This window comes from Eriocheir sinensis, chromosome 38 (genome assembly GCF_024679095.1).
Source record: "Eriocheir sinensis breed Jianghai 21 chromosome 38, ASM2467909v1, whole genome shotgun sequence".
Lineage (NCBI taxonomy): Eukaryota > Metazoa > Arthropoda > Malacostraca > Decapoda > Varunidae > Eriocheir > Eriocheir sinensis.
In genome coordinates this window covers 12,761,427-12,775,893 of record NC_066546.1, presented here as the reverse complement: position 1 = coordinate 12,775,893, position 14,467 = coordinate 12,761,427, and the positions used below count along the sequence as shown (strand labels likewise).

Sequence of the window (14,467 nt, the reverse complement as noted above, 5' to 3'; positions counted from 1 at the left end):
TGAGAAGAAGAAGGAAAATGAAATATGATGAAAATGAGGAGAAAGAGAAGAAGTAGGTGTTTATAACGATGATGATGAAGAGGAGAGGAAGGAGAAATAATCAAGTGAAGAGAAGGAGAGAGATCAAGGGGATAGAAAGCGTAAGAGTAGAAAAAGGAATAAAGGCAAGGAGAAAGGAGGGTAGCTGTCGTAATAGTAAAAGGAGGAGAAGAAGGAGGAGGAGGAGGAGGAGCATAATTATAAGATTGAGGCGTGGGGAGTTGCTACGTCTTACTGTTTAGTCTGGGTGAGAATGAACAAATAAATATCGTGAAGTTTGTCCGACACAGCTGGCGCGCTGACCAGAGGGGGGAGGGAGAGAGAGGGAGAGGGAGAGGGAGAGGAGAGGAAGGGAGGGTGAGGGAGAGGAGTGAGAGGAAGTGAAGGGAAAGTGAGATAACGTCTGCGTGTGACGGACAGACAAAGACGAAATCTAAATGGGACAAACAAAGAAGAAAATTTGGCACAGAATACAAACTAGAACAGAGAGAGAGAGAGAGAGAGAGAGAGAGAGAGAGAGAGAGAGAGAGAGAGAGAGAGAGAGAGAGAGAGAGAGAGAGAGAGAACAAACAAAAGACAGGAAATTACGTGGGGAAGTGACGAGGGCAAGAAACCCGCCGACACTCGGTTCTGGTAACACTGCCACGTGCCAAGGAACACCTCACGCCGCCTTGGCAACACTGACTCACTCCTGCACTCACGCGGCCACAAAGAGGTCGGTTTTATCAGACGCGTTCGCCTCTTATGTCAACTAATTTCCAAGGCTAAAAAGGAGATTAATTGGGTTCTAATGAGTGTTGTTTTAGGTTCACTGTACAGAGGAAGGGTCAAACTACCAGCAGGGTCATTAAAGTACTCCTGAAAATGCCCAAAACTCCCACGAATGCCTTGTCAAATATGTGTTTCGGTGTTCAGATAAAGAGAATGGCCCAAAAAGAAGATTAAATAGATTCTAATGAGTGTTGTTTTAGGTTCACTGTACAGAGGAAGGGTCAAACTACCACCAGGGTCATTAAAGTACTCCTGAAAATGCCCAAAACTCCCACGAATGCCTTGTCAAATATGTGTTTCGGTGTTCAGATAAAGAGAATGGCCCAGAAAGAAGATTAAATAGATTCTAATGAGTGTTGTTTTAGGTTCACTGTACAGAGGAAGGGTCAAATTACCAGCAGGGTCTTTAAAGTACCCCTGAAAATGCCCAAAACACCCACGAATGCCTTGTCAAATATGTGTTTTGGTGTTCAGATAAAGAGAATGGCCCAGAAAGAAGATTAAATAGATTTTAATGAGTGTTGTTTTAGGTTCACTATACAGAGGAAGGGTCAAACTACCACCAGGGTCAGTAAACTGCCCCTGGAAATGCCCAAAACTCCCACGAAAACCCTGTCAAATATGTGTTTCGGTGTTCAGAGAAAGAGAATTGCCCAAAAAGGAGATTAAACAGATTCTAATGAGTGTTGTTTAAGGTTCTTGACACAAAGGAATGGTCAAACTACCACCATTAATTAAAGTGCCCCTGGAAATGCCCAAAACTCCAACGAATGCCTAGTCAAATATGTGTGCTTAGGGTGACAAGGTGTTTAGGAATGCGACAAAGAGAGTGACGCACCTGCCGCCGCCCTCCTCACCTGTGCTAATTAAAGTGTCTCAGCTAATTAATCGTCGGCACACACCTGTCCGTCCTGAGTCACTGTGCTGCCCTGGCCATCGATCCCGCCACCGAGGAGGAAAAGAGGTGGAGGAGGAGGAGGGGGAGGAGGGGAGAAGGAGGAGAATAAAGTGAAAAAAAGGAAATAAGACTGAAGAAAAAAAAAGTGGAGATTTAGCAGACGAAAAAGAAGATAAATTACAGACGAGAAGAAAGAAAAGGAGGAGGAGGAGGAGGGCGAGGAAAAAGAGGAGGAGAAGAAGGAGAAAAATGAAGAAATTTTTTTACACTGAAGAGAAAAAAAAAAAAATTAGCAGAAGAGAAGGAAGAAAAGGAGGAGGAGGAGGGCGAGGAAAAAGAGAAGAAAGAACGAGGAAAATGAAGAAAAAAAGAGTTAACACTGAAGAGAAGAAAAAAAGAATTAGCAAAAGAGAAGGAAGAAAAAGAGGAAGATAACAAAGAGTAAAGTTAGTGAACGTCCAAGAGGAGACGAGGTATTGTGGAGATCTTGCAGAAGAGAGACAATGGAGGGAGACGAAGGCGAAGAAGAAGAGAAATTGATGTTGTAAAGAAAAGCAATCATGAAGAATTATTTGACCAGAAAGAGAAGAGGAGTTATCGAGGAGGAGATAGAGAGAATGAGGTGGAGAGTTATGTCAAGAAGAAAGAGGAGGAGGAGGGGGAGGAAGGGGTAGAGGGGGGGGAGAGGTGCAGCATTTCGTGACATTGAAGTTGAATGAATGAAACACAGAGGAGCGGAAATTAAGCAATGGAGGAAACAGTAGAGGAGGGAAGGAGGGACGGAGGGAGGAATGAACAGAGAATAAGGTCATGTGTCCTAAGGGGAGGGAAAGGTCACGAAGGGGTCAGTGGCAAGGAACCTGATGTAGTATTTAGTATGTTTGTGGGTGTCTTTTTATGTCTGTGTCTGTTTGTGTCTGTGGGTGTATACAATCTCCCGACCTCGATTCCTATATATACAAACACTATTTTCATACGTACACTCATCCTAAGCACATTCTCAAGCATTGCGCGACTCACACACTCACATTTGATAAGGCTTTCGCGGAGGTTGTGTTAGTATTTCCATGAGTAGTTTTCTCCTTTTTCTGCTAAGCTTTATCTCCTAACCTCGATGCCTTAACAAAAATCAGCGCTGTTTTCATATTTATTTCGTCTTTGATAAGGCTTTCGCGGAGGTTGTGTTAGTATGTCCATGGGTAGTTTTCTTCTTTTTCTCCTTTTTTTATCTCTTAACCTTCATGCCTTAACAAAAATCAGCGCTGTTTTCATACTCATTTCGTCTTAGGTTCATTCTCAAGTATTACGGGGCCTACACACCCATATTTGACAAGGCTTTCGCGGAGGGTGTGCTAGTATTTCCATGGGTATAGTTTTGTGTGCCTAGTGGTATTGTGACAAGGCTTCTGTACAGTGAACGTGAACAAAAACTCAAGAGATCTCGCTTCTGTACAATGAACGTGAACAAAAACTCAAGAGATCTCGCTTCTGTACAATGAACGTGAACAAAAACTCAAGAGATCTCGCTTCTGTACAATGAACGTGAACAAAAACTCATGAGAACCCGACTAATCTCCTTTTGGGGTCTTCGGAAATATTCGTTTTAAGAGCCGAAGGAGTCTAAGATTACGGCTCTTAGTCCCATCAAAGCTTCATTCTTGCGTATCTCCAAGTGATTTCAAGCAGCCTAGCCTATGTGACCTGCCTGCCTGAGTCTCCCCCTCCCTCTCCTCTCTTCCTTTTTCTCTTCACCCCCTCCTCTCTCCCTCTCCTCTTCTTGCAAATCTCCCCCTCCCTCTCTTCTCTTCTTTTTCTTCGCCCCCTCCTCTCTTCCCTCTCCTCTTCTCCTCTTCTTGCAAATCTCCTCCCTCTTCTTTCTCTTCGCCCCTCCTCTCTCCTCTCTTCTTGCTAATCTCCCCCTCCCTCTCTTCTCTTCTTTCTCTTCACCCCCTCCTCTCTTCCCTCTCCTCTTCTTGCACAAATCCCACTCTCCCATTCTCCTCTCCTTTCATTTCCCTCTTTCCCTCTCCTCCTCTCCTCTTTTTCCTCTCCACTTCTCCTCTCCTTGCAATTTTCCCCTTTCCCTCTCCTCGTTTCCTCTCTCTCCTCTCCCCTTTTCCTCTCCTTGCATTTCCCCTTCCCCTCCTCTCCTCTTTCTCCTCTCCACTTCTCCTCTCCTTGCAATTTTCCCCTTTCCCTCAACTCTTTTCCTCTCTCTCCTCTCCCTGCTTCCTCTCCTTGTACCCCCCACTTTCTCTCTCTTGCACTCCCTCCCCCTCTTCTCTCCTTTCCCTGCAACACCCCACTTTCCCCTCTCCTCTCCTCTCTTCCTCTCTCTCCTCTATCCCTCTTCTACCCTCTAGCCACTCGTTCTCCCCTTTCCCTCCATTCCCCGTTACTGATTGCGGTGCCGGTCAAGTGGATCATCGGGGGCCGCGTGAACTCTATAAGGCGCCGCCATGGATACACGTGGATCTTGTGTCGACCGAGTCCGCCGCGTCTTCAGGGCCGCGGCGAGCCAGGCGTGGGCATGGGCGTGGGCGAGGGTGTGCCGTTACCTCTGATCTGTGTGGCGCTTCTTGGTGTGTCTTGTGTTTTACTGATTAATTAATAGCGTGTGTGTCTCTGTCATTGCGTCATTGTGGAGAGGGGATTGCTGGAGGTGTGTGTGTGTGTGTGTGTGTGTGTGTGTGTGTGTGTGTGTGTGTGTGTGTGTGTGTGTGTGTGTGTGTGTGTGTGTGTGTGTGTGTGTGTGTGTGTGTGTGTGTGTGTGTGTGTGTGTGTGTGTTCCATCGTGTTGGCTGATTATTTTATGGCGTGTGTCTCTGTTATTGGGTTGTTGTGAAGGTGGATTGGTGGAGGTGCTGGTTTTGTTGTGTGTGTGTGTGTGTGTGTGTGTGTGTGTGTGTGTGTGTGTGTGTAGTTGCTAATAGTTTTGGGCGTGTGAAGTGCATATTAACGGGCTTTTTTTTGTTCTTTTTTCTTCTTATTGCCCTTGAGCTGCCTCCTTTACTCTACAAGAAAATACTGGTTTGGCTTCTTCTTCTTCTTCTTTTTTTAGTCTCAATGCAGGTTTGGTTGTTTAATTTGTTCGTCATCGTCACTATCAAATTCCCTCTCCTCCTTTCTTCACCATCATCATTTTTTCTACGTTTTTTTTTTCTCACCTTGTTCATCATTATCATAGGCATCACCATCTTCATCTTCCTCCTCCACGTCATCGTCCTACACTCGTTCACCACATAAGTATCTTCCATCTTTATTTCCTTCCTCTTATTCTTCCGTTCTTACTCATCTCACTCACCCCATCTCACCCACCCAAACCCTAACTCACTTTACAGCTATTTCCTCATCTCTTTCCCTTCCTTATCGCACCCCCTCCTCCTCCTCCTCGTCCTCCACTCGTTCACCACATAAGTATCTTCCATCTTTATTTCCTTCCTCTTATTCTTCCGTTCTTACTCATCTCACTTACCCCATCTCACCCACCCAAACCCTAACTCACTTTACAGCTATTTCCTCATCTCTTTCCCTTCCTTATCTCACCCCTTGACGCCCTCCTCCTTCTCCTTACCCAGCCACACGACACCATCATTGCTTCACCCCACCGCACCCCAACCCGCTTCAGCCTCTCGCAACCCCCACCACATTCCCCTCCACACTCCACCACTCCACCTCATATCCATATCATACGGCTCATACCTACACACCACCCCCCATTTCACACTTCCATAATCACCACTACCCTAAGTTAGTGTACCCCCATTCAGATCACTTCTTTAATACCTACCTTCTTCAGCCTACCACCACTATAACCACTGCATAACTCTGCCCTACCACTACCACTTCTCAAATACTCTCCCTCTCCTGCCCTACATTATTAAAGCCACCACATTAACCTTCAGAAATCCTACCACTCCGTTTCCAGCATCCTTCCTTTTTCCAGCATCTAAATTCATCCGCAGCTTACCTATCCAGCATCCAAGTCTCTACCACTCCCTTCTCCGGCATCCTCCCTTTCTACCTATTAAATTCCTATTCTACCTATTCTACCTATTAAATTAACTTCTCCCGTAGTGTTCCTTTCCAGCAATTAAATTTCTACCATTCCCTTATACAACAACCTCACTTTTCAGCATCTATGTTTTATACCAGTACTCTAATAGACTCCCTTTCCATTATATAAACCCTTACTGCATATCTAACCTCCCTTTCTATTTAAATTCTACACCCATACACAACACCCCAAGCATTATCTCACAGCATCCCTTTCCGCCATCTAAATTCCAATCCCTTCTACATCCTCTTTTATCAGCATCAGCATCAGACTCCCTCTCCATTATATAAACCCTTACTGCATATCTAACCTCCCTTTCCATTTAAATTCTACACCCATACACGACACTCCAGCATCATCTCCCAGCTTCCCTTTCCGCCATCTAAATCCCAATCCCTTCTACATCCTCTTTTATCAGCATCAGCATCCTACATCCATACTCATAATCTCAAGGCTCATCTCACTTTTTTCTAAACTAACCAACCCCTCTATTTCCTCATCAGCCTCCCTTTCTCTACATACTCAACCCATACATACAACATTAGTCCTCATCTCGTCCTCTCCTTACCGTAACCGACCTCTCCACTTCAACGCTTCCCTTTCCTATACTCCTCCTCATCCTCATCCTCATCCTCCTCCTCCTCCTTCTCTTCCTCCAGCGACGTGACAGACACCACCGCCGGGGCTGGAGGTGAAAAATAGCCTGGTCGTATTTATGTAGGTGTCGGGCAACCATTACGAGAAGCGGCCCACTAAATATTGCGTCGGGCAGAACCGTGTTAGCCCGACCGCCCAATTAAGATATCAAAGGTTTCCCGGCGTAGGGCGTGGCGCGGGCGTGGCGTGGGGGCGAGGGCGTGGGCAGGGAGCGGTCGTTAGGCGTGAAGGATGTAAGGATTAATTGCTCTATTATTTCAGTTACGCTGTGGCCCTTATCGCCCTCTCTTACCTGTGTGCCCACCTTACCTGAGCTGTGATTAAAGGTGGTGGATTTTTTGTGTCTGTGTGTAGATTTGTGTGTGTGTTTGGGCTTCGTTTTTTGTGTGTGTGTGAGTGTGTGTGTAGGTATGTATGTGTGTGTGTGTGTGTGTGTGTGTGTGTGTGTGTGTGTGTGTGTGTGTGTGTGTGTGTGTGTGATTCCCCTCATGTTTATTTTCATATTTATGCCGCCGAGGGAAGGAAAAGGGAAGAAGATGGGAGGGAAATACCGCTAATAGAGAGAGAGAGAGAGAGAGAGAGAGAGAGAGAGAGAGTTATGGCGTATCTCAAGTATGTTCCACTAAAATATATTAACTCACGAGAACACACTTGTCGTTTAAACCTGCTGGGACCTTGACTTTTATATTTTCTCTCTCTCTCTCTCTCTCTCTCTCTCTCTCTCTCTCTCTTATCTCATTTCTTACCTTCACATCCGCTTGCTCGCCGCTCTAAGTAAACGTCCTCGCTGGGATTGTGTTGTGTGGTGGATGTAAACACGAGTGGAGCGTTTAAATGGAGGTGAGGTGGATGTATGGATGGGAAGGGAAGGGAAGGGCAGGTGGTGGATGGCCATGTGGAGGTGGTCTGGTCTCTTGGTGTCTCCCTCTCTGTGTGTGTCTTTGTCTCATATTTTTTTCAATCTAAGGTTTTTATTTCGTTTCCTACACGTTTTTCCGATAATTTTTCTTTTCGTTTTCTCCTGTCAATATATCAAAGTTATTCTGAACCCTAAACCCACATAACCTAACCTAACCTAACCAACCACTCTCCCTCATCAGCCTCCCTTTCTCTACATTCTCAGCACATCCCTGCAACCTCAAGCCTCAACTCTCCTAACCTAACCTAACCTAACCTAACCAACCCCTCTCCCTCATCAGCCTCCCTTTCTCTACATTCTCAACACATCCCTGCAACCTCAAGCCTCAACTCTCCTAACCTAACCTAACCTAACCTAACCTAACCTAACCAACCCCTCTCCCTCATCAGCCTCCCTTTCTCTACATTCTCAACACATACCTGCAACCTCAAGCCTCAACTCTCCTAACCTAACCTAACCTAACCAACCCCTCTCCCTCATCAGCCTCCCTTTCTCTACATTCTCAGCACATCCCTGCAACCTCAATCCTCAACTCTCCTAACCTAACCTAACCTAACCTAACCAACCCCTCTCCCTCATCACCCTCCCTTTCTCTACATTCTCAGCACACCCCTGCAACCTCAAGCCTCAACTCTCCTAACCTAACCTAACCTAACCAACCACTCTCCCTCATCAGCCTCCCTTTCTCTACATTCTCAGCACATCCCGGCAACCTCAAGCCTCAACTCTCCTAACCTAACCTAACCAACCCCTCTCCCTCATCAGCCTCCCTTTCTCTACATTCTCAACACATACCTGCAACCTCAAGCCTCATCTCGTTCTCTCTTTACCGTAACCTAACCAACCTCTCCTTGTCAACACTTCAAAACACTCAGAAACAATATGACCCCTTTAAAATATCAAGTGTACGTTATTTCTCTGCTCTAAAACGTTTCCGTCGCGGCGTTGTTTCTCATTTTTCCTCCTCGACGCTATAATTCAAGGGCGATTATGTTACTTAACTCTTTTTCTTATGTCATACGTTTCACCAACCTGTTAAAATGTGCACTTTCAAAAACACCAAAAACACATTAATTCCTCTCTCGTATGTTTTTTCCTCACTTTTCCTCCTGGACGCTGTGATTTAAGGGCGATTATGTTACTTTACTCTTTTTCTTGATGTCATACGATTCTGTTAAAATGCACACTTTCAAAACACTAAAAAAATCATTAATTCCTCCCGTGTATGTTTTTTCACACTTTTCCTCCTCGACGCTGTGATTCAGGGGCGTTAATGAGACACTTCAGCGTGATTTGCGTTCCTCTCACCGAACTTTACGACCCACTTGACTACCTCAGAATGTCGATGTAATTGGCGGCACAGAACGAGGCTTCATCGAGGAGGAGGAGGAGGAGAAGGAGGAGGAGAGATGAGGCATTGTGTAGCGTCCGTAAAAGAGGTGAAAGATGTGATGTGAGGTGAGAGAGAAGTGGCGATGTGTTAGGGTTTTCTCTCTCTCTCTCTCTCTCTCTCTCTCTCTCTCTCTCTCTCTCTCTCTCTCTCTCTCTCTCTCTCTCTCTCTCTCTCTCTCTCTCTCTCTCCCCAGGTGTTCCCCACGTGTCTTTTGTTTACGTTTTCCCCCGTGGTCGCGCCTCTCCGTCGACCACGTGGCTTTGTTTACGTTTTTCACACGCACCGAGGAGGGAGAGACACGTGCGCTCTCTCTCTCTCTCTCTCTCTCTCTCTCTCTCTCTCTCTCTCTCTCTCTCTCTCTCTCTCTCTCTGTTCCCTTCATCATCCTCCTAAACTTATTTTTTCTTCCCTTTACATACCATTCCCCTCTTTTCTCCCTCTACCCCCTCCCCCCTCTCTCTCTTTCTTTCTCTCTCCTGCTCTCGCTCGTTCTCGCTCTCGCCAGGTTTAATGGGATGAAGAAAAGCAAAAAACTAATATTATGATAGTCTTTCCTCAGATTTAATCAGGTGGAGAGAAAAGAGAGAGAGAGAGAGAGAGAGAGACACGGTGAGACAGGAAGGAAGTGAGAAAATGAATGGAGAGATATTGAGGAAGGCAGAGAGAAAGCACATGTGGAGGAGGAAGGGGAGGAGGAGGAGGAGGAGGAGGAGGAGGAGGAGGAGGAGGAGAAGGAATACCTATGTTGAGATGATATATGAGGGAGGGAGAGAGGGAGGTAAAGGAGAAATACCAGACCGGAGAGACAGGAAGAAGGGAGGGAGAGAGGGAGGGAAGGAGGAAAAGAAGATCGTTGTGAAAGAGAAGGAAGGGAGGGAGGAAGGGAGGAGAAATGCCTGCGTTGAATAAGAAGAGGAATGGAGGAAGATAAGAACAGGAGACAAAGGAGGAGGAGGAGGAGGAGGAGGAGGAGGAAAGGGACGTTATATTGATGCGAAGGGTGAGACAGACAGACAGACAGACAGACAGACAGGCAGCCATATCGAAAGACAAACTAAAAGCAGAAAGACAGAAAAACAGACAGACAGGCAGATGGACAGGATTAAAAGAGAATGGGAAGAAAAAAGGAATAAAGATAGACTGAGAGACAGACGTGATGAGACAGAGACAGAGAGACAGGCAGAGAATCAGTCACCCAACCAGATACACACACACACACACACACACACACACACACACACACACACACACACACACACACACACACACACACACACACACACACTAAGACTACTTACATGCTGTCCTGAAAACCACCTATCAACCGAACTCTAGATTCTCTCTCTAAATAGCGGATCAAAGATGAACTCCGGGGGGCAGCATGAGTCAAGCGAGATGGCGCCACTATAAACACTTGCCTGTGCCATAACAGTCTTGGGTCGACCATCAGGCCTCACCAAAAAAGCCTACCGGTGCCATAGGGGAAACGTAAATAAATAAAGGAATAAATAAATAAAAAACAATAAAATCAGAAAATAAAAATAAGCAAACGAAAAGGAAAGGAAAACGAGAACGCCATCAACACCCACTTACTGCCCGTTCCCACACCTTGTACGGCGCCCGACCCGCCTTGCCGCCCCACCTTTTCCCACCTGAGCGAAGCAGCGCCGAAACCAACCTAAGAATTTCCTGATATTACCCGGGAACACACACGCCCGGATACACGCCACTCCCCCCACGCCCCCTTACCCCCCCCCCTCCCTCCGCCGCTGGGTCGCCGCCAAGCCCGCGAAAATAATAAGCTTTTGCCGAAATTTTCTGATACATAGCAGCAGTGTGACCCCCCCCCACCCCCCACCTTCCCCTCTCTCTCTCTCTCTCTCTCTCTCTCTCTCTCTCTCTCTCTCTCTCTCTCTCTCTCGTTATAAGATCAATAAGGACGGTAGCAGCGGCTTTGAAAGGAAGGAAAATAAGGAAAAAAAAGAAAAGAATAACAAAAACAAAGTAGGAAAACAGGAAAAGGGACTGATTATATTTTTTTCCTAGAGTTCGTAATAATACACAAAAAAAGGCCAATAACAACAGGAATAATAACGTAGGAGGAGAGATGAAGGGAAGATTGAAGCTAAGGAGGTCACGGGGAAAGGAGAAGAGAGGGAGGAAGGGAGGGCGAAGATGAGAAGGAGGAGGAGGAGGAGAAGGAGAATAAAAAAAGCAGAGAATGGCCGACAGAAAGGGAAGTAGGGTTATTATATATGATGATGACGTGGCAATAAGGAGGCGAGGAAGAAGCTAATGAGAAAAAGAAGCATAGAAAACACTGATGATGATAACAAGAAAAAGAAGGAGGAGAAAGAGAGGAAGAGTTTTTTTGAGGACGAATGATAAGTGTGAAAGGGAGAGGAGGAGGAGGAGGTGGTGGAGAGTAGAGTGGAAGAGATGAAGGAGCAGGAGGAAAAAGGGAAAAGGAAAAGGAGAGTGGAGGAAGGAGGAGAAGGAGAGGAAGAGGTTTTTAAGGACTAATAAGTGTAAAAGGGAGAGGATGAGGAGGAGGTGGAGAGTAGAGTGGAAGAGTTGGAGGAACATTAGGAAAAAGGGAAAAGGAAAAGGAGAGGAAGAAGGAGAAAAAGGAAGAGAGAGATGTAGTGGTGGAATGGAAAGGAGGAAGAAGAGGAGAAGGAAGAGGAGGCAAAAACAGCATAGTGGTAGAGAATAAGGAGGAAAAGAGAAGAAGGAAAAGGAGTAGGAGGTATTGATGGTGGAGGAGGAGGAAGATAAGGGCTAGGAGAAGAAGAGGAGGAGGAGGAGGAGGAGGAGGAGGAGGAGAATAAAAAGACTAAGAGAAGGTGAAAACATCTTAACACTCAATAAAGATGAAGACCCGCGAGAGTTAAAAGCGAGGAAGAAGAAGAAAATGAAAGTTACGATAAAGAGAAAAAGGAAGAGGAGGAGGAGGAGGAGGAAGAGATAATGGATAAAAAATGATGGTGTAAGTGGAGGAAGATGCAGTAACACAAAATTATGATGGAACAATTAGCAAAGTTTGAAGAGGAGAGAGAATGGGAACATGAAAGTTAAGGAGAAAGAGGAAGAGAAGAAGGAGCTAGAGGAAGAGGAGAAGGGAGCAAAAATTCGATAAAGGAGAGGATAACGAGGATTTGAAAGGCAAGAGTAGTAGTAGTAGTAGTAGTAGTAGTAGTAGTAGTAGCAGTAGTAGTAGTAGTAGTAGTAGTAGTAGTAGTAGTAGTAGTAGTAGTAGTAGTAGTAGTAGTAAAAGAAAACGAGGAAATAATACCAACACAAGGAACATCAGAAGCGCACAAAGAACAAAAACAAAAAAAACAAAAAACAGAAGCAGCAGAGGAAGGAGTGGCAGGAGGAGGAGGAGGAGCAGGAGGAAAAGCAGAAGCAGAAGCACACCAGTAAAAATAGCAGTGACAATAAAGACACACACGCACACATGTACACACACACATAAATACACTGAGATACTGCCTGGGAATAAGAACATTAACACACACTGGTAAAGATGAAGCAACGGGTGGGACGGGCAGGTTGTTGGGGCAGGGAAGAGAAGGGTAGGGCAGGGCAGGGAAGAACAGGGAAGGGAAGGGAAGGGAAGAGCAGGGAAGGGAAGGGAAGAGAAGAGAAGGGAAAGGAAGGGAAGAAACAGAGAAGGGAAGGGAAGAGCAGAGAAGGAAAGGGAAGGGTAGGGTAGGGTAGGGTAGGGTAGGACAGGGAAGGGCAGGGTATAGGGTAGACAGGCCAGGGAAGAACAGGGTAAGGCAGAGCAGGGCAGGGTAGGGCAAGGAAGGGAAGAGAAAGGCAAGGCAAGGTAGGGCAGAGCAGGGCAAGGCAGGAAAGGGTAGGGTAGGGTAGGGTAGACAGGGCAGGAAAGAGCAGGGTAGGACAGGGAAGGGAAGAGAAAGGCAAAGCAAGATAGGGCAGACCAGGGCAAGGCAGGGAAGGGAAGGGTAGGGCAAGGCAGGGAAGGGAAGGATAGGGCAAGGTAGGGCAAGGAAGGGAAGAGAAAGGCAAAGCAAGGCAAGGCAGGGCAGAGCAGGGCAAGGCAGAGAAGGATAGGACAGGACAGGACATGGCAGGGCAGGGCAAGGCGAGGGGAGTGTCTGAAACCTGTTCTCTAAGATGTGTGTTCCTGCTTGTGTCTCCGCAGAACAAGATCGTGGTGTGCAGGAAGGAGCCGTGCCCGAGCCTCGAGGGTTGCTACTGGAAGATGATGCAAAGTCCCCGTCAGTGTTGCCAGCAGTGTAAAGGTGAGGGGGGGGGCTGGGGGGGAGGGGGGGGGGGTGGAGGTGTGGTATATGTGTTTTTTCTTTGACTGTGTGTGTGTGTGTGTGTGTGTGTGTGTGTGTGTGTGTGTGTGTTTTCCTGATTGTTCTGTCTTCTGTAGTTGCTTTTAATCTTTCTGATCTGTCTTCTCTCTCTCTCTCTCTCTCTCATTATACCAAGCGTCTATTTTCTCTTTATAATATCTAGCTTCCTTCCGTTCCTTTTTTCTGCAGTCCCTTTCTTTCCTTTCATTCCCTTACCCTGCCATCCCTTTCCTTCCTTTTCTAATATCTACCTCCTATTCATTCCTCTACCCTGCAATCCCTTTCTTTCCTTTCCCGTAATTGACTCCCCTTTCGGCCACCTCTTCGGATTCTTTACAGGAGAAGCGAGTAGCGGGCTTTTTTTTTATTATTGTTTCCTTTTTTGTGTGCCCTTGTGCTGTCTCCTTTGCTGTAAAAATAAAAAATGCCTTGGTTTCCCCCCTTTTTCCACTCCCTCCTTATTCCCCCTTATCCTGCATTCACCTTCTTCCCCAGCCGTTCCCCTTTCCCTCTCCTAATCGTCTCTGTCCCCTTTTACTTGACCTGATATTCTCCCCTTCCATCAAACCCACTTTCCCTCTGTCGCTTCTACATTACCTACAGCCTCTCCTGCCCTCATCTCACTTTGTCCTCTCCGCCCCTCCATAGCCCTTTGACCTCTCTTCACCTCATCTCATATTCACTTCTCTACCTGTTCTCACTGTCCAATGTTTCCCTTCACATCACCTGTTTCTCATCGTCTGTCTCTCTTCACGTTCATTATGTTCCTCTTCCTCTGTCTCTGTACTGTCCCTCATTTCACGTTTTTTTTATCTTTCCCTCTGATGGTCTAATGCGTTCCTCTCCTCGTTTCATATTTCTTAACCTTCACTTTCTGTTTCTCATCGTCTGTCTCTCTTCACGTTCATTATATTCCTCATTCTCTGTCTCTACTCTGTTCCTCACCTCATGTTTTTTTTTTTTTTTCCTCTGCTATAGTCTAATGCGTTCCTCTCCTCGTTTCACATTGCTTAACCTTTCCTAACGTTACTCTAATGGTTTGTCTGTAATGCTTTTTTTTCTTCTTCTCTCTCTAATGCTCTTTTTCTTATGTGCTAATGCGTTCCCTCTCTTCGCTTCACACCTCACATTTCCTAAAACTTTCCTACACTAATTCCTTGCGTTCTTTTTCATCACCTACAATTTCCGTTCACTACCCTAACATTCTTTCCTCCTCCTACCTATCTTTCCCTTACACTAAACCTCCTCACACGTTCCTCCTTTCTCATCACCTACAATATCCGTTCACTACTCTAAAATTCTTTCTTCCTTCTCCCTACCTTTCCCCTAAACTAAACCTTCGCCTCACACTCTCCTCTCCCTTCCCCCTCCACCAACTCTCGTGTTTCCCCATCCACTA

The 14,467-nt window shown here is 46.2% G+C and overlaps 1 protein-coding gene across 3 annotated transcripts in view; it reads left to right on the top strand.

Annotated features, from left to right (window-relative positions):
• The window catches only part of LOC127008683 (BMP-binding endothelial regulator protein-like), a 143,353-nt gene that overhangs the window by 105,907 nt on the left and 22,979 nt on the right, over positions 1–14,467 (top strand). For all 3 annotated transcript variants that reach the window (XM_050881000.1, XM_050881001.1, XM_050881002.1), the window contains exon 5: positions 12,909–13,008. In XM_050881000.1, coding sequence (XP_050736957.1) covers positions 12,909–13,008 — 100 coding nt within the window. The remainder of the gene's footprint in view (positions 1–12,908; positions 13,009–14,467) is intronic.